This window comes from Marmota marmota, unplaced genomic scaffold (genome assembly GCF_001458135.2).
Source record: "Marmota marmota marmota unplaced genomic scaffold, marMar, whole genome shotgun sequence".
NCBI classification, from domain to species: Eukaryota; Metazoa; Chordata; class Mammalia; order Rodentia; family Sciuridae; genus Marmota; species Marmota marmota.
The window spans coordinates 24,262,672-24,284,958 of NW_026000005.1; the positions used below are offsets into that span (position 1 = coordinate 24,262,672).

General features: G+C 35.1%; 1 protein-coding gene across 4 annotated transcripts in view; it reads left to right on the forward strand.

Moving 5' to 3' along the window:
• The window catches only part of Pard3b (par-3 family cell polarity regulator beta), a 981,002-nt gene that overhangs the window by 505,359 nt on the left and 453,356 nt on the right, over positions 1-22,287 (forward strand). For all 4 annotated transcript variants that reach the window (XM_048808385.1, XM_048808386.1, XM_015481294.2 and 1 more), the window contains 5 exons: positions 6,862-6,948; positions 12,512-12,637; positions 14,138-14,496; positions 17,365-17,504; positions 18,987-19,115. In XM_048808385.1, coding sequence (XP_048664342.1) covers positions 6,862-6,948; positions 12,512-12,637; positions 14,138-14,496; positions 17,365-17,504; positions 18,987-19,115 — 841 coding nt within the window. The remainder of the gene's footprint in view (positions 1-6,861; positions 6,949-12,511; positions 12,638-14,137; positions 14,497-17,364; positions 17,505-18,986; positions 19,116-22,287) is intronic.

The window sequence follows — 22,287 nt, forward strand, 5'->3', positions numbered from 1 at the left end:
CTCTCTCTCTCTCTCTCTCTCTCTCTCTCTCTCTCTCTCTCTCTCTCTTTTCTTCCTCCCCTTCTTCCCCTTCTTCTTTATCATAGCCTATCTGTATGTCCACAAAGGATCCTGGTTCAGTACCTCAGTGCAGAGGGCTTTCTCTCCTGTGTGTGCCATCTCCATCCCCTCACCTGCATTTTCTGATGGAAAACCCATTTGCCCATCAGAGGCCCTTCTCAAATGCTACCTCCTTCAGGAAAAGCTTCCTGATCCTAGCTTCCCTTCCTGATCCTGTGCCCTCTTCCTCTTCCTCTGAATCACATCAGAAGCTACCTCACCTTTGAAAACAGCATGTCAAAGTGACTAAGGACTTCTTCTCTGGAGTGCAAAAGATCCAGTTTCAGTCCTAACTGTATTTTACATGAATGATATGATGCTTGACAGATTCATAACCTCTCTAAGCAAGAGTTTACTTCTAAGATAGAAGTGACATAAACTATTTGTTTATACATTTTTCAGAAATGCATGTTTTAATACTCTGAAGCCAATTGGCACACTGCTTCCCAAATAATATCTTGGATTTTTTTTTTTTTTTGGTTACGGGGATTGAACTCAGGGAACTTGACCACTGAGCCACATCCCCAGCTCTATTTTGTATTTTATTTAGAGACAGGGTCTCACCTACTATTGCTACTACTATAGGTTGATCACCCACAATCTGGAAATCTGAAATGCTCCAAAATTTGAAACTCTTTGAATGTCATGATGATGCCACAAGTATAAAATTCCACACCATGATATTTTATATCATGAACAAAATTATTTAAAATACTGCATAAAATTACCTCCAGGTTATGTCTATAAGGTATATATAAAATATAATTGAATTTTGTATTTTTACTTGAGTCCTGTACCCAAGATATTATAATATATGTTTGTGTGTGTATACACACACACACAGAATATATACATATTCTGAAATATGTAAATTCTGAAATATTTAAAAAAAAACATCCAAAATCTGAAACACTTCTGGTCTCAAGCTTTTCAGATAAGGAACATTCAACCTGTGCTATTATTCTATTGCCCTGTATTTTTATCTGTCTCAAACCTCCCCCGCCCCAAGAACATGAACTCCTCAAGCACTGTTGTGTTTGTTCTGTTTTGCTTTTTTCTTCATAGAGCATCCCCATTGAAATGACTGAATTTATGTTTTATTGAATTCAAGTGAATTTAGTGACTCCTACCACCAACCACCACAAATTCTTCTTTAGATTTTTACTCAGTACATTCACATCAGTAAGACATTTATTTCACCATCAAGCAGAGTTCAGGGCAATCTGAAAAGTCTTCTTGAAGGTTTTCCTGTGTGTCAGTCTCTCATTCCATTGTGTGTGACAGATCTGCAAATCTGCCTGAAGTCACCGACACCTTCTGTCCACTTGTTACAACCCTTTTTCTTCTCTCTCCTTGTCAGCAATCTAATTGTGAAGAAAAGGTGTTCCTCAGTCCCATACTATTTTTTTTTAATATTATTTAAAAAGCTTTCCTGAAGAAAACTGGGGGAGGGGAGGGAAAATTTATGATAGCTTATTCCCTTCTAATCCACAATATTATTTGTTCCGTTGGAAAATTCTAGTAATAATACTAATAGCTGATAGTTTCTGAACTTCTTGTATATGCCAGATAGATATATCTGTGTAATGTATATATGCTGTGTTCTCCATTTTTCTCATTAAAAACAGCAACTCTTTTTTTGCTGAGTAATATTCCATTGTGTATATATATACCACATTCATCTATTGAAAGGCATCTAGGTTGGTTCCACAGTTGAGCTTTTGTGAATTGTGCTGCAATAAACATTGATGTGGCTGTGTCCCTGAAGTATGATGTTTTTAAGTCCTTTGGGTATAAACTGGGTCAAAAGATGGTTCCACTACCAGTTTTCCAAGGAATTTCCATACTACTTACCTGATTGGCCACACCATTTTACCCCACATCCTTGACAAGACTTACTGTTATTTGTATTCTTAATAGCTGTCATTCTGACTGGAGTGAGATGAAATCTTAGAGTAGTTTTGATTTGCATTTCTCTAATTGCTAGAGATGTTGAACATTTTTTCATATATTTGTTGATTGATTATATATCACCTTCTGAGAAGTGTCTGTGCATTTCTTGGCCCATTTATTGATTGTGTTACTTGTTTTTTTTGTTGTTGTTGTTGTTTAGCTTTTTGAGTTCTTTATATACCCTAGAGATTAGTGCTTTATCTGATGTGCAAGTGGTAAAAATTTGCTCCCAAGCTGTAGGCTCTCTATTCACCTCACTGATTGTTTCTTTTGCTGAGAAGAAGAAAATGTGGTGTGTATACACACACACACACACACACACACACACACACATACATACAATGGAATATTACTCAGCAATAAAAGAGAATAAAATTATGGCATTTTCCAGGTAAATGGATGGAGTTGGAAAATATAATGCTAAGTAAAATTATCCAATCACCAAAAAAAAAACAAATGCCAAATGTTTTCTTCCATATAAAGAGGCTGATTCATAGTGGGGTTGGGAGGGGAAGTATGGGAAGATTAGACAAACTCTAGATAGGGCAAAAGGTGAGGGAGTGGAAGGGAGGGGGCAAGTGGTATAAAAGAAAGTGGTGGAATGAGATGGACATTATTACCCTAAGTACATGTATGGAGACATGAAAGGTGTGAATATATTTGTGTACAACCAGAGATATGAAAAATTGTGTTCTATATGTGTAATATGAATTGTAATGCATTCTGCTGTCATATATAACAAATTAGAATAAAAAATTTAAAAAATAAAAACAGCAACTCTGTTAGGGAAGTCCCTAATCTTAATGTCTTCATTATATAAGTGAGGAAACTGAGACTTTGGTCTTTAGTTTAAATGTCTTGCTTAGACACCTGAATTAAAGTCACCCCAGGAAAAAATTTTCTTCTGAAATAAAGCATCTTCCCCTCCTGTTCTCAATCTTCTCTCCATACCCAAGGAAGAAGCCTGAAACCAAGCTGAGTAGTCTTACTGCAAATGTCCATTTGCATTGTGTGAAAAAATCAGACCTACAAACATCTGCAACTTTTATTGTATTTTCTGCCTCAAGCTTTATATCTTTTCTCTGGATGGAAAACAACTGAAGCACTTAACATCTAGCTCTGGCAAAGTAGCCATTCATAACTACAGGCTGATTTTTATCCACTAATTCTATAGCTCACCAGTACCTTGCTCCTGAGCTCTTAGATTGGCTGCAGCTGGTCCCAGTTATTGAGTTAATTTTGTCAAGTGGACCTTAGGGCATTTAGTTTACTTAATATTAGTTGACTTAGTGCTTTGTGACTATCTGCTTGTTTTACTTTGCCTTAAAAGTTGCATAAAAATATTTGTTTTGATCTTGGTGAAATAATTCTATTTTTCTTCTTTGTATAGCAAATGTTTTTCCTTTACCATGATCCATGGTTCAATTTTTTTTGTCTGTTTCTCACAGTTCCTATTTTTGTTTTTTGTTTTTTTAATACCACTAGAATTTCCTTTTCACCTCATTTTCTGCATTTTTTATTCCTACTCTACCATGCAACTTACCTTCTGATGACTGTACTCTCCTCTAAGATATAAGTGAAAATGTGCATTTCCTGCTCACCAGACCCTGCTCACCAGAACTGCTGTGCTTTGGGTTTTATCTAAACAAATAGCATTAATAGACTTGTTTATACATCTTTGTAAAAATCTTACTCTTTAGGAGATATGTTCAAATAATTCTGTCCAATTGTGCTTGAGGTGCTTACATTCCATGAAGTGGGTATACACAGAGGTTTATATAGAACTCCATTAAGTATTTATAATAGAGTGGAGCGATTTTTTATTTTAAAATTTTATATATATATAATGTTTGAACTTGTCTATGAGAAATCCTTTTTCAAATGTCATTATTTCCATTTTGAGATAATGGATAATAGTATTTGATAAAGAAATATGCTGAGACATGATCTATGTAAAAATTGCAATGCTTGTTAATAAACAGACTTAAGTTTTTATAAGTATTTGCATATTGCAGCCTATAAATGGAAGCCAAATATTTTTAGTGCTATTGTTACATTTTTGTGATAGTAATCTAAGTTGTCAAAAATATTTATAGCCAGAGAATGGTGATTATTGTGTGTAATAGTAATTTAAATGTTTACTCTGAAATTTTAAAAAGGGGAATTTTATAAAATAAAAATGAACCTTAAAAATTGCATTCTCCCAAACATTTTAGCATTTTAAAACAAGACTGATTACTTAATTAAATTATAATATTTACTTTATTAACTGACTGTAAAAATACAGGATTGACAATTGCTAAAAATAGATATCAGTGCCCAGTGTGGCATTGCACATCTGTAACCCCAGATACTTGGGAAATTATAGCAAGTTCAAAGCAGCCTGGGCAACTTAGAAAGACTGTCTCCAAATAAGAAATTTTTTAAAAGGCTGGGGATATAGCTCAGTGGTTGAGTGTTACTGCGTTTAATCCTAAGTAAAAAAAAAAAAAAAAAAGAAGAAGAAGAAGAAGTAAGTATCAGTATGATACATAGAATTTATCATATTTTATGGGAGGGTTTTTTTGTTTTTGTGGGGTGCTGGGGATTCAACCCACATCCTTGTGCATGCCAGGGAAGCTATCTACCAACTGAGCTATTTCTGTAGCCAGGAGAATAATTTGTTTGGTTTGGGTTTGGGTTTTGGGTTTTGTTGTTGTTGTTTTGGTTTGGTTTGGTTTCGTTTTTTTTTGTTTGTTTGTTTGTTTGTTTGTTTTTTTGAATAGGGGTAAAGAAATATTTGTAAAATAGAAAAAAAAAGACAATTCATAAATGCCATCATCTATAAAAGCCATCCTAGAAATTCTTGCAGTAAAATCTTGGGGACTACATTGGTCTAAACATTTACATTTGAAAACCTCTATGTATTATATATTGATGCAATGTATTACCATGTGGATACTTGATACATTTACCAGGGGAGATTTTTGTTATGCTTTCAGTGTAAAACTACAAAAATGCATTATGAAGTTCAAGATAATATTGTTTTAATCTTGGGCTAGAGTTGTGGCTTAGTGGTAGAAACTTGCCTGGCATATGTGAGGCCCTGGATTTGATCCTTAGCACTGCAAATAAATAAATAAATAAATAAATAAATAAATAAATAAATAAATAAAAATTCCATTTACAACTAAAAAATATTTTTTAAAAAGAGTTTAGTCTTTTTTAAGCCTAGAATGTAAATGCTTTGGGTGTTGTCTTCTTCACATGACTAAAAGTGCACTATAAATCTATTATTCTATACAAATTATTACTCTGGTCCATTAAAATCTAAACAACTTTTTTTGCCCACCATGCATTTTATACTCAGGACTTAAAATGTATGCCTGTATATGACTGTCCATGTAGATATATTCTATAAATATTCATATCATCACTTATATAAAGAAGAAACATTTCATCCTATATTACTCTTAAGATTTGTTTTGTTTTTAACTTTTATTCCAGGCAACTGATATAACTCGCTTGACTGAACACGTTTTTATGTATGTCAGTAATACCTGGACAAAACCCATTAGAAATTTATTATCAGATTTGAAATTCCATCATCTTCCACAAATGCTGGAAACTGATATGCTTTTTCTTCCAAGTTCTTACTGATAATAGGCTTGCAAGGAAAACACATTAAAAGTAGGCCTCATCCATTGATGAGAATATATTTCATGTATTTATTTTAGATTTCAGATCATTTAAAGAATACTTTGGGCTTAGTGAATTCAGCAGGTATTTTACTTTCTTAACGCTATTCTCAACTTTGCAGCAAGGAGCCAGAGTTCTACCATTTTCAATTTGGAACAGAAAAGTATTTGTCACAGCTGTAGCTCTTAATTTGACATCTAGTTTCAGGTCATTTTCATGTAAATAGAAAACAATAGAAACCTGCTTACAATTTCCATAAAGGGGATGTTTACTTCAACTTTATCATTTTCCTCTAGCAATTTTATTTTCTCTCTCTGGGATTAAAAGAGCCGATAATTGTTCGCAGTTATTATTTTTCATCTTTATAAAAACTTGTTAGTTCCAGTCTTTATTACTCAAAAGCGCCCAGTGCCTTCTATATTTGAGTCATACACACTACCCATTAATGTTTCTAGCTCATCCTTTCCTTAATCTGGGCTAGGTTAGGCAGGTCAGCTTTTCTATTTCTTTCTATAATACATTTTCTCCAGGTTTTTGCAACCTCTTTTTCTACCTTAAAAAAATAAATAAATAAACCAGCATGTGAAAATTTGGAATTGTTTCATTGAATACAGCTGATACAAGTTTATGTTTTGATTTATGTTTCTTTAAACATGCCCAAATGTATTATCAACAGTAGCTTCACAGTCATTATAAAATGTAATTCTGTGCTTTTTCTAATAAATATTTTATTTCATTTTTACTCTGTTTTTGCAGGGGAGCTAACTTTTTGTGTAAGCATAGATATACATTTACTTCCATGTGTTTTACAGTAATTTTCAAGTGAGTCTCATTGGAGAGAAATTTCATTTTTGTGTATCACTTTTTAAATATGTTGATTGATGCAGATTAAATGGGAAGTTATTTTTGTCATTTTGATTGTTCCTCTTCTAGTGGTAAAAATAAGAAATCACAGTCTTTTAAATTTTTTTAATGAATCTTCTGAACATACCTGGAAATCATGTACTCCTTTGGCTTTGCCTGGACTGGTACAGTAGTTGCTATCGTCCTGGGGGGCGGGGGCAGGGGTTGAAGTGCCTTATCTGGTTTTCAGCAGAGATTCATCTGTGCTTCTGTGTTTTCCTGCCCCAGTGATATGACAAGAACGGTGGAGATTTCTGGGGAAGGAGGCCCCTTGGGAATACATGTGGTGCCCTTCTTTTCATCTCTGAGTGGAAGGTAAGATGATTTCCTGGTTTCAGAAGCTCACACTAATTAATGGAAACCCTGAGGAGCCCACTTTTCCAGTCATTCTTCAGAAAAGGACCAAGTGTGAATTTCTGTTATTCACATAAACACCTCAATATATATATTTGTTAGCCTCAGATGCATTAGAGGCAAAACTAAATCATTTACTTCTAAGATGTAATGAAAAAGAAAAAAAAAGTCCCTCGCAATTTCTCTATTTGAATTAATTATAATGCTTTTATAAAAAATATTCTTGTCAGAAGCACATAGTAAACAGAATCATTGACAAAGGTTTTAATATATTGTTAAACAAATATAGCTATTGAAAAATTTTAATTTTAAAAGATACACTTCAACAAGTGAAGATAATTTCTAATTTATATTTCCTCCTATTGCTCAGGCATATAGAGCTAAGAATAATAAACATTCAATATTCTAGTAGCTACATCAGATATCATACATATATAGGTATATATATATATATATATATATATATATATATATATATGATGATTTTGCTATAGAAGACAAATGACATCCTGCTATTTATTTTTTTTCTAAAATAACATTTAGAACATTAAAAATAATTTACTACATTCTTTCAGAATTTCAAATACATTATATTACTAAGCCCATACTGGTAAATGGCAGTTTAGAGCCTGTCAGCGTTTCTTGGAAGCCACATCTATCTAACTGAATATAAAATTTGTTTTGTTGACAGAAATGAAAGTGTATGCCCTGGACCTAATATTATCACTTATGGACCTAGTTTCCTATATTATGTCACTTTCCAATAAGATGACCGCCTTTAGCACAAGATTAATTTGACAATGATTGCCAGAAACTTAAATGAAAATAAGTTTCTTGGTTACATGATGTTTTAATGACTTTACTAAATGGATTTTCTTGAATGCACCATCAAAAGGTAGAATGATTTATTTTAGCTTGGGATGTCAGCCACAAGGAGGGTCCACTTCTTTTCACACAAAATCCAGATCTTCTGACTCATCCTTACTCCATTGCTCTTTCTAGAACTAAATTTTCCCAAAAGATTATGTAGTATTAATTTACTAGTCCTGAATGTTTACTCCATTCTGTCTGCCCTCTAGCAGGAAAAACAGACTCAGTCATGATATTTTGGTTGGCACCATATTCAGCAGGTAACCATCTGCTACCTATAATTGCAAAGTCATCACCCTTTTTTCCTTTTTGCAAATAACATCTGATGTCAATCTCTTGCTGGAATGAATGTTTCCTCAAAAGAAGTGAACCAGAAAGCTAGTGGCTCTTACTGTCTAGTTTCCTGTATGTGTTAATAAGTATGCTTATAAATGTTATGGGTTGTGGCACAGGACAAACTGAGGTTGTTTTTGATAGACAGGGTGGGTATTTACTCATTTCTCATGAAATGAGAAATTCTAATGGCTTCTGGCAGAAGGGTACTCATTGAGTCTTGTGAAAACACCAGAGTGCTTAAATTACCAGGCCCTTTAGTTTAATGAAGCTGGAATAGAACTCAAGATCTTCCCAATTTCCAAAAATGAGAAAATATACAATGTGACAGTCACCATACTTCATTTCCAATAGTTTGTAAAACAAGCTGGCCTTACAGACAAAAGAAAAAAAAATCACCTCTCTCACTTCAAATAAGGAAAACATACTAGAATGTATCGATTTCCTCCCTTCTCCTTTCTGGTTCTGATTCCTAGCATAAGCCTGGTAGAATACTAGAAAGAGTATTGCAGTTGGATTCAGAAGAATTGGAATTAATCCCAGTGTTCATTTTATATGACCTTCAACAAAGTCCCCCAAACTTGTCTCTTGTGAATACCTACTTCACATCAAGGTTATGGGGACTAAATCACTTTTAAAAATGTGAAAGCTTCTTGTAAAACCCACAATGTATGAATGCATAAATTATCAATCAGTATTTTGATTGTTTTGGCTAAAATAAAAAAGCTTGATTCATTATAAGTTCATGGTCAACTGTTTAGTAAGTTAGAGAAATAGTTCTATTATTTTTTGCTATCCACTAGTATTATAGAAAGGAAATTTAATTAAAAAAACATTAAAAATAATATGGAAGTGGAGACATGAGCCAATAAAATTTAAGAAGTAATGAGTGCAGGCTGAAATAGCACACTTAACTCAACCCATGTGTCTAGATGCCACTGCGTGTAGAGCATGTCAGACAAGTGTCTGACTTCATAATGCCATATGGTTTCACTGTGTGAGCACCGGGGCTTCGTTAAGGTCATAGTGGCAGACTTAGCTCTTAATTTCCTTCCATTTATTGGCTTGTGTCATTATTTTAAATTAGAATTTACATTTAATTCTTTATTAAGACTACTGTAATTGGCTTTGCCTCCAAAGTATTTTCTTTTTCATTTAGAAAAACTACTGTCACACCTGTTGTTGAATACGAAACCTAAGTTAGAACTAGCTAAAATATCTTAGCTATTGTACCAAAGTCTCCATGAACCTGTTTTAATACCTTAGCACAGGGATGTTTATTGCTGCTTGACTTGAGGGCCATTTGCCTTCTCAGTAGAAAAACAAAACAAACACAAAGCAGCACTAAATCCTTGCAAGAAAAGAGCAATTTAACTTCATTTGTTTAAAAAAAAAATCTGTGCTATTTTTTTTTTAGAGTTAAAAACATGAAATCTATTTTTTTTTTCAAGAAAGATGACACAATAAACTCCATTTTATAGTAAAGGTACCTAAAGATGAATGAGGAGGAGGAGTGATGGGGAAGAGGGGAGAAGAGAAGACATTCAGACAGAATGCTAAACTGGTAGGGTGGCGAGGCCTTGGGATACAGTGGAAGGGCAGGAGAGGGGCAGGGAGAAAATGGTGGTGCCTACATGATTATTTGATGAGCAAGAAGCAATTGTTACTTTTTTAATTCTGTGGGGCTGTGGATTTCAGCATCCTTGATCACTGCTCATTAATGCAAATTAACTGGTTAGTCTCAGCCTGTAATTCCTCGACAGCGTTAATCTTTAAATCCTGTGAGTCTTGATCCCAAATGAGACAGCTACCACAGCCCACCAGTCTGGAGCGTGGAGGGTAATGAGCCATGATTTTCTGAGCCTTCTCATAGTGGGTCTGGATGACATCATAGTGGAGGGAATCTACCCCTTCCATGGAATAGAAAGGGCAGGAGTATTTTGTTGCCAGGGACCAAACTAATAAAAATCAGTCCGCTTTACGTTTTACCGAAATTACCTCTGACACATGGGTTTTACAGTGGGGCTTATTCTGTCAATAAATTTTTCATGGAAAGTTAGGTTATTTAGATCAGTGAGGTTCACATAGCACACTCCAGCTGTAATATGCTAGCTAAATTGCAACCCAGTGGCCTGAAAGAATTAATTCATCTCCCAAAATGTGAGATTAAATCCTAGGGAGTAACATTACATGACTGATGATGTACTGAATTAAATTAAAGGAAGACTTGAATGCTTGTTAAAAAAAATCTCACTTACATAAACTAGTTTATAACCACATGTGAGCCTCCTAATGGATCATGTTATTGTGAATCCACCATAACAAAAATCCAAAATGTGAACTAGAAGGTTTGTTTAATTTAGGGGAAAAAACAATTATGATCTGTTTCTTCATTTTTACACATCCAATAGTTCAATTTTTAATATTATGATGGTAACACAGAATATGTTTAATTTACAAACCTGCTGGAACTAGGAAATGAAGCACACACCCTGGCCCCATACTGGTCCCTGTGACCCTGAGTCTGCCTTGCGGTAGGTGGTGTGACTATTTGCTTTTCTCTCCTGCAGCAGCATACTGTATTCATTTAACATTTTTGAAGACTTAAATATCACTGCATGTGCCTTGCCTTTTGACGTCTTGAGATGATATGAGCTCGTTAAATGAATGGAGGCCTGGAGGCAGAGGCTCAGCTCTGTGGCTACTCCAAGCAGGAGGATTGCTTTCTCCTGGACTTTCATTATAGGCTGCCCTTTTTCCATGGCTGACCCTATTATTCACACATAAAATGTGCTCATATTTTATTTAGATTTGAAATTTAATGCAAAGGGACTATGTAATAGCACACAGGGTCCTATACAAAAGAGAGTGACTGAGTAGGAAAGCAGGAACAAGGCACATGGAAGTGGCAGGTTTTCCACAGCCAGGAGAATCCTCTTAGAGGATAGATCGGTCTTTCTGACTGTAGGATGCAACTAAGACCCTCTATACCACCAAGGAAGGAATATCTCCCAAATGATTAATAGTAAAATTTCTCGTTATTGGTTTTAGTTTGGGTTTTATACACGTAACCAAGTACAGTCGGCCCTCTTTATCTATAGGTTCCTCATCCACAGCAGATTGCCTGTGGATCAAAAATATTTGGAGAAATTAAAGTACATCTGTACTAAACAGGTACAGACTTTTCTTCTTGCCATTATTGCCTAAACAGTACAGTACAACAGTTAATTGTATGAATTATAAGGCATCTAGAGTGATTTAATTACAGGAGAATGCAAATACTTTGCCATTGTATATAAGAGACTTACAGATTTTGGTGTCCAAGGATGATGATCCTGAAACCAAACCCCCATGAATAGCAAGGGACAATTACATATAAAATGTAATTCTTATTGCTATAGTTTTCTTCTTCCTTTCCTTCTTTTCTACCCATTCCCCTTCTGACTCTTAGTCAGAAACACAAAGTCCCAGGAATTCTAGGTATCCTCTCTAAATCTCGCCTCTTCCCTTTTGAAACTTCAGACTACTCTCCCTTTCAAAGCAAACAGTGGGTGGTGGGTGTTCCATACCAACTCCATCAGATTAGGTCCATTCAAAGCCCCTCTAGGTCACACTGGCCTCCCATCCAGTGTTAACTCTCAAACCCTATGTTGCCTCTGAGTTTATCAATATCTCCACTTCTATTGGACTCTAAGATATTCACCAATTCACCTGGCCCTGCTCTACAACCTTATCTCATACTCCATCTTGAGAACAGAGAAAACACCAAATGCCTATTTGGTTCACTATAGTAACCAATGGGCTGATCTTCCTTCAGAGTAATAGGATCTAAGCTTAAACATTTGTTTACTTCTTAAAAATGCAAATTAGTGGAAGACGCAGTAAAATTGCAAAAACCCACCATGAGTTCCTAATTCTCTCCCATTACATAGCATCATGCTGCCAATCTCAGCGTTAAGTTGGGCTTACTCCTTATGGTCAATTGTGATGCGCTTCCCCAAACCACAAGTCTTTGCTGTCCTCAACTCCACTGAGCTATATTGGCCTTTCTAAGTTTGCCACAAGCACGAGAAATGGGGTCCTAGATTAATGTTCTCTGAATTGATGTTTATGTATATTTGCCTTGAAGGGCCTTTTCTTTTACTGAGTTTATGTGTGTACGTGGTTTTGGATGAAGGATTTAAATAACAATTGCCTGAATAGAAAGCATAATTTATTTCATAAATAGAAATCAATACTAATTTCTGAATAGTTGCAAGTGGAGAAATAATTAGCATATTGTTATTCAGTAATTCTATTTCAACCTAAATTTTGCATTTAGGATCCTAGGACTCTTCATCCGAGGCATTGAAGAAAACAGCAGGTGCAAACGGGAGGGACTCTTTCACGAAAATGAATGTATTGTAAAAATCAACAATGTGGATCTGGTAGACAAAACTTTTGCTCAGTAAGCATTTTTCCATTGTTTTATTTGCTTTATCATCCCCCTAGAATGGTTATAATCATTACTGAACTCATTATGATCAAAATCAGAGGTAGAATTTCTGGTCATTTCCCTTCAAATGACCTCTGGACATCCATTTTGGAATGCATTTTATGTCTTAGCACACTCAAAGGTGGCCCACCTGTGTCCCAGACATCTCCAGGAACATTAAGCCACAGAATAGAGGAAGTTTTCCTGCTTGGTTGTCTTGCTGGGGCATTGATGAAGGGGTTTGTTTTTCTTGGGATGTGGGTCAGTTAGATTGATATTTAATAGCTCTTTTCACAGACTGTTAGTTCAGCTTATTAATTAACTGGCTTGATGTAAGCCGTCTGCCTTAAACCAAAGAATCTGTGAGAAATGTCTATGAGGATTCAGTGAATAATATAAGCAACTAACAAAAATTAAAATACTCTCTCTCAAGAAGTCATCTCTCCAAATGTGAAAATTTTATGGGAATAATTTCCTGTCCACTACAATAAGAATATATAGCACTCTGATACTACATATATGTTTTTAAATATATGTTGGTATTGTGCTGAGATTTCATGAGGAAATCAGTACTGATACTCCATAGTAATAGTAAGCAACCTCTCTTGTTTCTGACCCAACTGTTCATAATACATCTTTTCTCTGGGCATTAGTTCTCAACACTGTGTGTGTGTGTGTGTGTCGGTGTGTGGGTGTGTGTGTGTGAGAGAGAGAGAGGGAGAGAGAGAGAGGGAGGAAGAGAGAGAGATGGGGGGGTGCTTGGGGGAAATTAGTCATCAACTGCTTAAATGGTGAAAGAAATGAAGCCTTAAAACACTCCATTTTGTTCAACAAAATGATAGATAATATTATAATAATTATTAATAATGGTATTGTTTGATATGCCACAATGCATTTTCAAGGACTTGATAGGTATGCAAGACAGACATTATCATCCCTGTTTTATAGAAATGGAAAACAAAGGTCAAAAAAATTCAGTCTGGAGTTATTATGGAGGAGAAATTGATTAGCAATCAAGCAAAAAATAACCTATTAATTATCTGATCAAAAATACCAAATGATTTTTTTTCACTTAAAATTAAAGTTTGCCTTTTTATATGTTCTTCAGTAATTAATGCTGGTTAGACTTTCAGATTTAGAAACACTTTAAAAAAATATGGGTCATTGGATAAGTTACTTAGTCTCTCTGAGCCTCAATTTGAGTTTGCAAAATGAGAATTAATTATATATACCTTGGTGGTTGTAAAGAAGAGTCAATGAGAACATTATGCATGGTCATCCTGCACGTGTAGCCCAGTGGGCAGGTAGTTAGTGGTAAACTCTGATGTTTAGGTAGCACAGTCATACCGGTAGTAATGTGGACAGTGTCTTGTGCCTGAGCTCCTGTGTGGAGCCTGGTTGCCTCTGTGCTGGAGTACTGTGGAAGGTAGCTGCTAGCCACTGTATCATGACACATTTACTGACTTTTTCAAGGGCACAAGATGTCTTCCGCCAGGCAATGAAATCCCCAGATGTGCTCCTCCACGTGCTTCCACCTCAAAACCGTGAGCAGTATGAAAAATCAGTCATTGGACCTCTTAACATTTTTAGTAGCAATGATGGAGTTTTGAGAACAAAAGCACTTCCTCCTGTCCATGGGAAATCTGGAGTAAAGACAGTAAATCTCACTGGAACAAATAGTCCTGAAGCAGATGCATCACCTTCTCTGCAACAAAACAAGAGTCCCCGAGTACCAAGACTAGGAAGAAAATCTTCATCTCCCTCTCTCTCCCCTCTCATGGGGTTTGGCAGCAAGAAAAATGCAAAGAAAATTAAGATTGACCTAAAGAAAGGTAATTATTAAATTATGCTTAATAGCATTCTATTATTGTAACATGTAAAATTGGGTAAGAGAAATGCATTAAGCCTAATTTAGTTAATTCTCCCTTTATTTAATTGTATCAAAGAATAGATTTAAGTGTATACTTAGGTAACTTAAATTTCTTGAAATTGTAATACTTTCTTCTCTTCTACAGAGTATAGATTATTTGAAACAAGGAAACAATAAAAACACGTTGGAGAGTGGAAAGAATCGTTGCAAACTTGATTGAGGCCAAGCAATATTGTATTCTAACTTAACACTAAATAGGAACTAAAATCCAGTTGTCCCAGTTTCAAGCACAATTAGTAATGTTTTAAAGCATCCTTTAGGACAAGTCCAACAAAGATATAGTCTCTGTTTCCCTAGAACAATTTTATATAAGCAAAAAGTTGACTCTTCAGAAAGCAAATATATGATTATTAATTTCACTGATTCAGCATTACAAACACTGTTTTAAAACATACCTAATTTTGAGCACATGTATAATCTTTCTTCATTCTTTTAAATTTTTCTATCCATTACAAGCACAAATCAGTGAGACTAGATCATGTACACACATGTGTACTTATGAAATACTATATACACATATGCACACATAAGGTGTTCATGGGCTATTATGTTTCTTGTTCATTTTGTAACCTTTGTCTAATATTCCCTTTCCCCATTACAACCTTCTAAAATCTTATGTTTTTCAAGACAATTCAAAAAGAACCAAGATCTCATAGATTCTTTACTGAATTAATAGAGAATTTAGTGGTTACAAGGTAATTTTAGAATACCTACAAGTGTATTTCAAAATATGTATCTTTAGTTGTTCTTAAAAGAGTCTCTGATAAAAATTTTATTCACTTATAAGAATCCTCTACTGGAAATAAAATGTATTGAATAAGAAGCATAGATCCTTAATTGCTCAGCAATTAAGCTTTTTTATTTAAATGCATCTGTTGAAGTCTATGTACAAATAATCCAGCTATGCGTAATATGTGAAGTTAGGTTCTTTGAGGACATAAATATGAGTCATAGAATCACTTTAAAAATCTATAAGAGGGCTGGGGATGTGGCTCAAGAGGTAACACGCTCGCCTGGCATGCGTGAGGCGCTGGATTTGATCCTTAGCACCACATAAAAATAAAACATTAAAAAAAAGATGTTCTGTCCACCGAAAACTGAAAAAAATAAATATTAAAAAAAAACTATAAGAAAGACTTGAATGTAAAAATAAAGAATATGACATCACAGGTATACTTTGGGAAGATTAATCTAGAATCAAATAGATATACTAATGAAAAAAACAGACAATAAAGGTCAGTACAGGATGTGTTGCCTGTGTCTAAATGCAGAAATATAATACACATTCCTTAATAGATGAAAGACTCTAGGAAGGAAGGAAGAGAAATTATAATCATTGCTGAGGTTTTCAGGGCAACTTGCATAATGGAGATGTCATTGATAGAAACTAGAATTTTAAGTAGGTGAGGCTATTGGAAAAGATCAGAATCTGAATTAGATAAGGAAGTACATAGTGAAGTTTGAAATGCATATAGTGATATCTAGAAAACTGATATCAAAAGGAGAGATTAGGGCCAAGGGGATCTTAGTCTTTCCTATAGGGAGATAATATAGGATCCAGTAGCTGACCAAAGCCATGGGACAAATTCATCCAAAATAGAGCCTTGGGAAACATTTGTGTTCATGTGGGAAGACAAGTGTATGTACTAGTGACAGATGTTATATGATCACAGAGGTAGGATAATAATCAGAAAATAAAAACATTAAAACCAAGGGGAATTAATTTCAGAAAACAATTGGTGGGAAGTGTCAAGGCTAAATTAAATTGATAATAGGAAGAATTATTGGGTATTGTCATTGGTCGATGTGTTGGTTAGCTTTTTATTACTATAATAAAATACCTGAGATAACAAACTTAAAAAGAGGAAAGGTTTATTTAGGCTTACAGTTCTGAAGGTTTCAGTCCATGGTTGATGGTTCAGGTGCTTTTGAGTCTGTGACAGCAGTATATTATGATGGGAATATGTCATGGAGCAAGCTTCTTACTTCATGTTAGCCAGGAAGCAAAGAGAGAGAAAGAGAAGGGGACAGAGTCCCAGTACCCACTGCTAGAGCAAACCAGTAATGATTTAACTTCTTTCCACTGTGTCTAACCTCCTCCCAACAGTGGCATAACCTAGGGACCAAGCCTCTTACACGCAGGACTGTGGAGGACATTTATCCTATCCCTAGTGGTGGAACACTGGTGATGGAAGCTTGGAGAAGAATGCAATTGAAGTAACAGTTCTTTATGGCAGAGACAGCTGATCATCCCTCAGAGAGTGAAAAAATACACTGGAAGGGAGAAATTAGAGATGTAAGAGAATAAGGAGGTGCATCAGGTTTCTTGCTGACAGGACATGAGACGTTGGCTTGTACAGGTTCAGGATACAAACAGACGGGTGAGCCACAGATGAGCCAGCTGACTGAGAAGCTGACAAAATTCAGGTCAGGTCGCCCTTTCCTTCCCAGGAAATTATGCAGTCAGGTTATGGTTTACTGAGGAACCCATCTCAGGCATATGGATAATATGTGCATTTCTTCCAAAACCTGAATAAACAAAAGTGTAGCACAGATATATAGGGCGCCATATTCACTTTGATACCATCATGGCCTGTCAGAAACCATAATTTTATTTGAAACCAGAGGAACTGAAGCATATTTTAAACCTTCTGGAATGTAAATATTTTACTTATTCTTAGTCTAAATTAGGTAGATTTTTACTGTAAGATCGAATATAATATTATGTATGCTGAAAGTGACTGTTCACTTTTCTGGTCTTATACGCTAGGCCCTGAAGGACTTGGTTTCACTGTGGTTACCAGAGATTCTTCAATACATGGTCCTGGTCCCATTTTCGTAAAAAACATTTTGCCAAAGGGAGCAGCAATAAAAGATGGCCGGCTACAGTCAGGAGACAGAATTTTGGAGGTAAGGATTTAAATTAATAACTTTGATAAAATATTAGTAAATAAATAAATACATGAACATATACAGCTGTCTCTCACAGTATCTCTGGCAGATTGGTTTCAAGACCACTCAGCAAGATTACTACATTCTGCAGATGCTCAGGTCCTTTATGTAAAATGGCTCATAATCTGGACACCACCCTCCTGTATACTTTAAATCATTTCTAGATAACTTATAATACCTAATACCATATAAAAGCTGTGAAAATGACAATTATACCATATTTTTTAAGGAATAATGGCATTTAAAAATCTGTACATGTTCAATGCATATACAAGGAATTTTTAAAGTTGTTTTTTTTTTTAATTTGTTCTCTTTATACATGACAGTAGAATATATTTTGACATATTATACATACATGGAATATAACTTCCCATTCTCATATAAGAGAGATTTAAAAATTTTTTTTAATCGGAGATTCATTGAATCCATAGATTCTAATGAAATCCATGGATATGGAAGGCTAACTGTACACTAGCATTTCATTTTGAATATAAAATATATTAAAATTTATTACTTATAGACAAGATAAGGACTCTAATTATGAAACTAGTTAATGAGTAGCCTAACTTAATGTTAAGTCCCCAGTGAGATCAGTGATATGGGGTCAAATAATAACGAAGACTTTTCCATATCTTCTCTTTCTTATTTCTTAGGGTTCTTGGAGAATTTGCATTAACTCCAACAGTTCATCATATATTCAGTGAGGTCAAAGGAATTTCAGTCACACCCAAGCCTTTGCAACAGTGTTTTTTTAACTTTTAAGGGGTGGGGTGTTTCTCAGGTTGAACTATGCATTGTCCAAATTTTCATAACCTGGTATACACAGCTAGTAATAGAAACAGCTAAATAGGTTTTAACATAGATACTTATTTGGAATATCTGAAAGTCTTTTTTTTTCATTCATTTTTTAATAGCATCATATTCTTGTTAATCTTATGTTGCTGATGTATTTACCTCTTAAGAAATCATCTTTAGTAAAACTGGCTGGTTTATTTTCACTCTTTTAGGGCATGCAATCAAGACTAGCTTTTCACGTAGTTCTAGATCATGAGGAAGATGCACCAGATGACTAACATAGCTCCAAATTAGAATTTCCAATAACTTATGACAATCTTCTGACTATAATTTTCTGGACATGAGAGCATTTTAGAATTATATAAAAAGAAATACTCATATTGCCAGAGGAATTTGCCATGTAGTAATAGTTCATTCCTTCTTGTTCTATTGGGTAAAAAATGGTGCCAAGCAAGCATTTGAAATCTACTTTCCACCTAATTGACAAATCAATCTCTGGTACCTGTCAATTTGATTTTCCCCTCCGAAGAATGTGATGGCTTAGAAAAAATTGCTGTTACTAATGACTGACTGAGTTTGTTCAGCATCATAATAATGATGGTCAGAAAATGTAATTGTGACTATTCATATGATTTTATTCATTAGGTAAATGGCAGAGATGTCACTGGACGAACTCAGGAAGAGCTTGTGGCTATGCTAAGGAGCACCAAGCAGGGAGAGACAGCCTCTCTGGTCATCGCTCGCCAAGAAGGAAATTTTCTGCCCCGAGAACTGGTAATGTTCAGAGCTCAGTCTCACTGAATTTTCAATGAAGATCTTAACACACTCATCGAATTCACAGTAGCTTACTACCTAGTTCTTGACCACTGAGCCATATTACCAGCCCTATTTTGTATTTTATTTAGAGATAGGGTGTCACCGAGTTGTTTAGTGCCTCACTTTTGCTGAGACTGACTTTGAACTCACAATCCCCCTGCCTTAGCCTCCTGAGCTGCTGGGATTACATTTATACCAAAGTTGGATTTGAGTATTTATTCCTTTGGAGTATCACATTTTTTTAGGCATTGTTGCAAGGAATTGGGTACATGTAAACAATGCTTTGGATATACAGATTCAAACACGTTTATTGATAACTATTCAACAAAATTCGACTAATTAAATAAAATATATATGGAGTATATGCTGCAGGCTAAGACCTACATAAAACAGAAAAATAGTTCCTTGCCCCTCTTTCATGGAGTATCCAGTCTAAAAAGAAACAGAAACAGAAGCCAGTCTTCAAAATGGAAATGAAAATTAAGAAGGAGAACCATAGCATGTTAAGATTAACATTACAGGTCTCAAGGACTGGAAAAGGCATCTTGAGGAAGAGAATTTTAAGTCTTCATAAAAATGTATACCCTTTGACCTAGAAACTACACTTTTAGTAATCTGTCCTGAATTGATGATCAAAGATATGGAAAAAATTCATGTACATTGATTTTTTTCCCCAAAGTCCTATATAAAATAGTGATATATTTGGTGCTATATAGCCATAAGGTATTGGTTAGATGAATAACTAGATATTTCTCCAGTGAAATATGATAAACTTAAAATGGGCTCAGTGAGGAGTTATTAATGGCATGAGAAAATGTGGAATAATATTAAGTAAAAAATAAAATTCTATATAATTATACATGCAGAATGATCAAATTACATTAAAAACTGAAACAAAATAATTGGGAAGAGATGTACCCCAAATGCTGAGGCTATGAGAAATTTTAACTTTCTTGTATATGTATTACAATGAATTCATATTGTTTATTTATTGAAATACCATTTTTTTAAAGAAGGCTATAGAAAATTCAAAAGGGGTTTTGTGGCTAACAACAAAGGAAAGCAGATGGGATAAAGGGACTTTAAATTACTCCCTGTTTTTTAAAATTTGATTTTCTTTGAATCTGTGTAAGAGATGACAAAGGCACATATAGATAACAGAGACAGATCATCAGAACAGTGAAGGTTCCTTGGGAGAGTTAATGAGGCTATTTACCTTAAAGAAGAGAAAGTTTAGAAGACATGATAATTTTCACCAAATATGTAACAAACAGTGCATCTGGTTGGTGCAAAGTTAGAGATTTGGGGCATGCAAAAATAATGAAGACTCTTTTCCTACTCTCTTTGAACTTGTCCCAAAGCAAATGGCTGGAAGGAGATAATGTTGTAAGAACTTTCCAACTATCAGACTGTATAAGAACAAAAAGTGTTACTTAGAATATTCAAACATGGCCTGCCTTACCATCTGTCAAGAGTGCTCTATAATAAACATTCTCCCATCAGGAAAGTTAAATAAGTCTAAACAACCTCTAAGATATCAATCTGTACTTGGATTCCGTTGCTCCTTCCCTGTCTTTCCCATGCTCTTGTTCATCGTCCCCCTTGCCCCACTGTATGTGCTGGGAAGAACTGTAGTCAAACAGAAAGCAAGAAGAGTGAGTGGTGTAAGTCATAAAGACAAACTATTCACCTCCTTTTCTCTTCTTTTTTTGGGAACTAGGGATTGAACTCAGGGGCACTTGACCACTGAACCACATGACCAGCCCTATTTTGTATTTTATTTAGAGACAGGGACTCACCGAGTTGCTTAGCACCTCACTTTTGCTGAGGCTGACTTTGAACTCACAATCCCCCTGCCTCAGCCTCCTGAGCTGCTGGGATTACAGGCGTGCACCAGGGAACCCAGCTCCTTTCCTCTTCTTGTTTTCTCTGCACCCAACCATTTTGGAAGGCAGAATCTCATCTTGCTCAAGCTCCTTTCTCTTCCCAAGAAATGCTGCAGAAGCTTAAGTCCTCGGTTTTTTTCCTCTGAATTACAGATGGTTTTTCTTTCAACTTTGTTTATTCAAAGACCTTGGGCCTTTTCTACCAGGGTGAAAGTGAAAAGAAATGATAAGAAAGGGGGCAGCTTGTACATAGAGTAGGAAGTCCTTTCACTTCTTATTCAGACCTTTGTTTGCTAAAGATAAAAACTCAGAGAAAACCTCAGTGGGATTGTGTCTTTATTTCAGAGATAGGAGAGAAAGGAAAGAAGTTTTGACTGTTCATTTTGTTGAACTATGTTTCTGAAAGGAACAAAGCCCTTCACAGAAAGAGAAACATTTCAGCCAGCCCTTACACATGCAAGAGAACCTAACGACAGAGTTCTAATGTAAACCCTCAGGAGTCCCCAGGTCCACATCTGGTGGTTCTGACAGTTCTCTTGTATGATCTCTAGAATTCCTGACTCCATAGCTAATTTCTTCTTCTCAATCCCAATCTCAATCTCAATCTTGCAGTGAGTAAGCAAAGGAGTAGTGTAATTGAAAAATCCATCCAGTCTCCCACATTGAGCTGGGACTACAGGCCCAGGTCGCCTAACATTTAAAGTTGTCTGGACTTCAACTCCTAGACCTCAACTTCTATATCTACCATTTAGCTGTGTGAGAGCAGGACACAAAATCATTCTGAGGCTCAGCTTCCTAATCTATATAAGGAATATAAATTTGTTGTAAGGATTAAAAGAAAAAATACATGTAAAGCTCTTATCATCTGTGGCTAATTATACGTTTTTAATACCACTAGCTATAATTATTTTTTCTAGAATGTTACCACTGTCACTGTAATGTGAACATAATACTATCCTTTAGATATATTATGAAGTGAATAGATTTATACAGACTTCCCTAGGAATAATTACTATTTTTTGAACAATTGTTTTCTTTATTTAATTTTAAAAAATTTATTCTGGGATCCAAAATACTGAATGTTAAGCAAATATTTTTTATAACCTACCACTTTTACCTTTTGTAAGTGAGGCAGCCTGCGTATATTATTTCACTTTTCTTTAATAAAATTTCGTAAATTTTGATTTCTATCCCAGAAATGACTTCATAGGCTGAGCCCACCAGGGAGTCATTAAATTAATTGT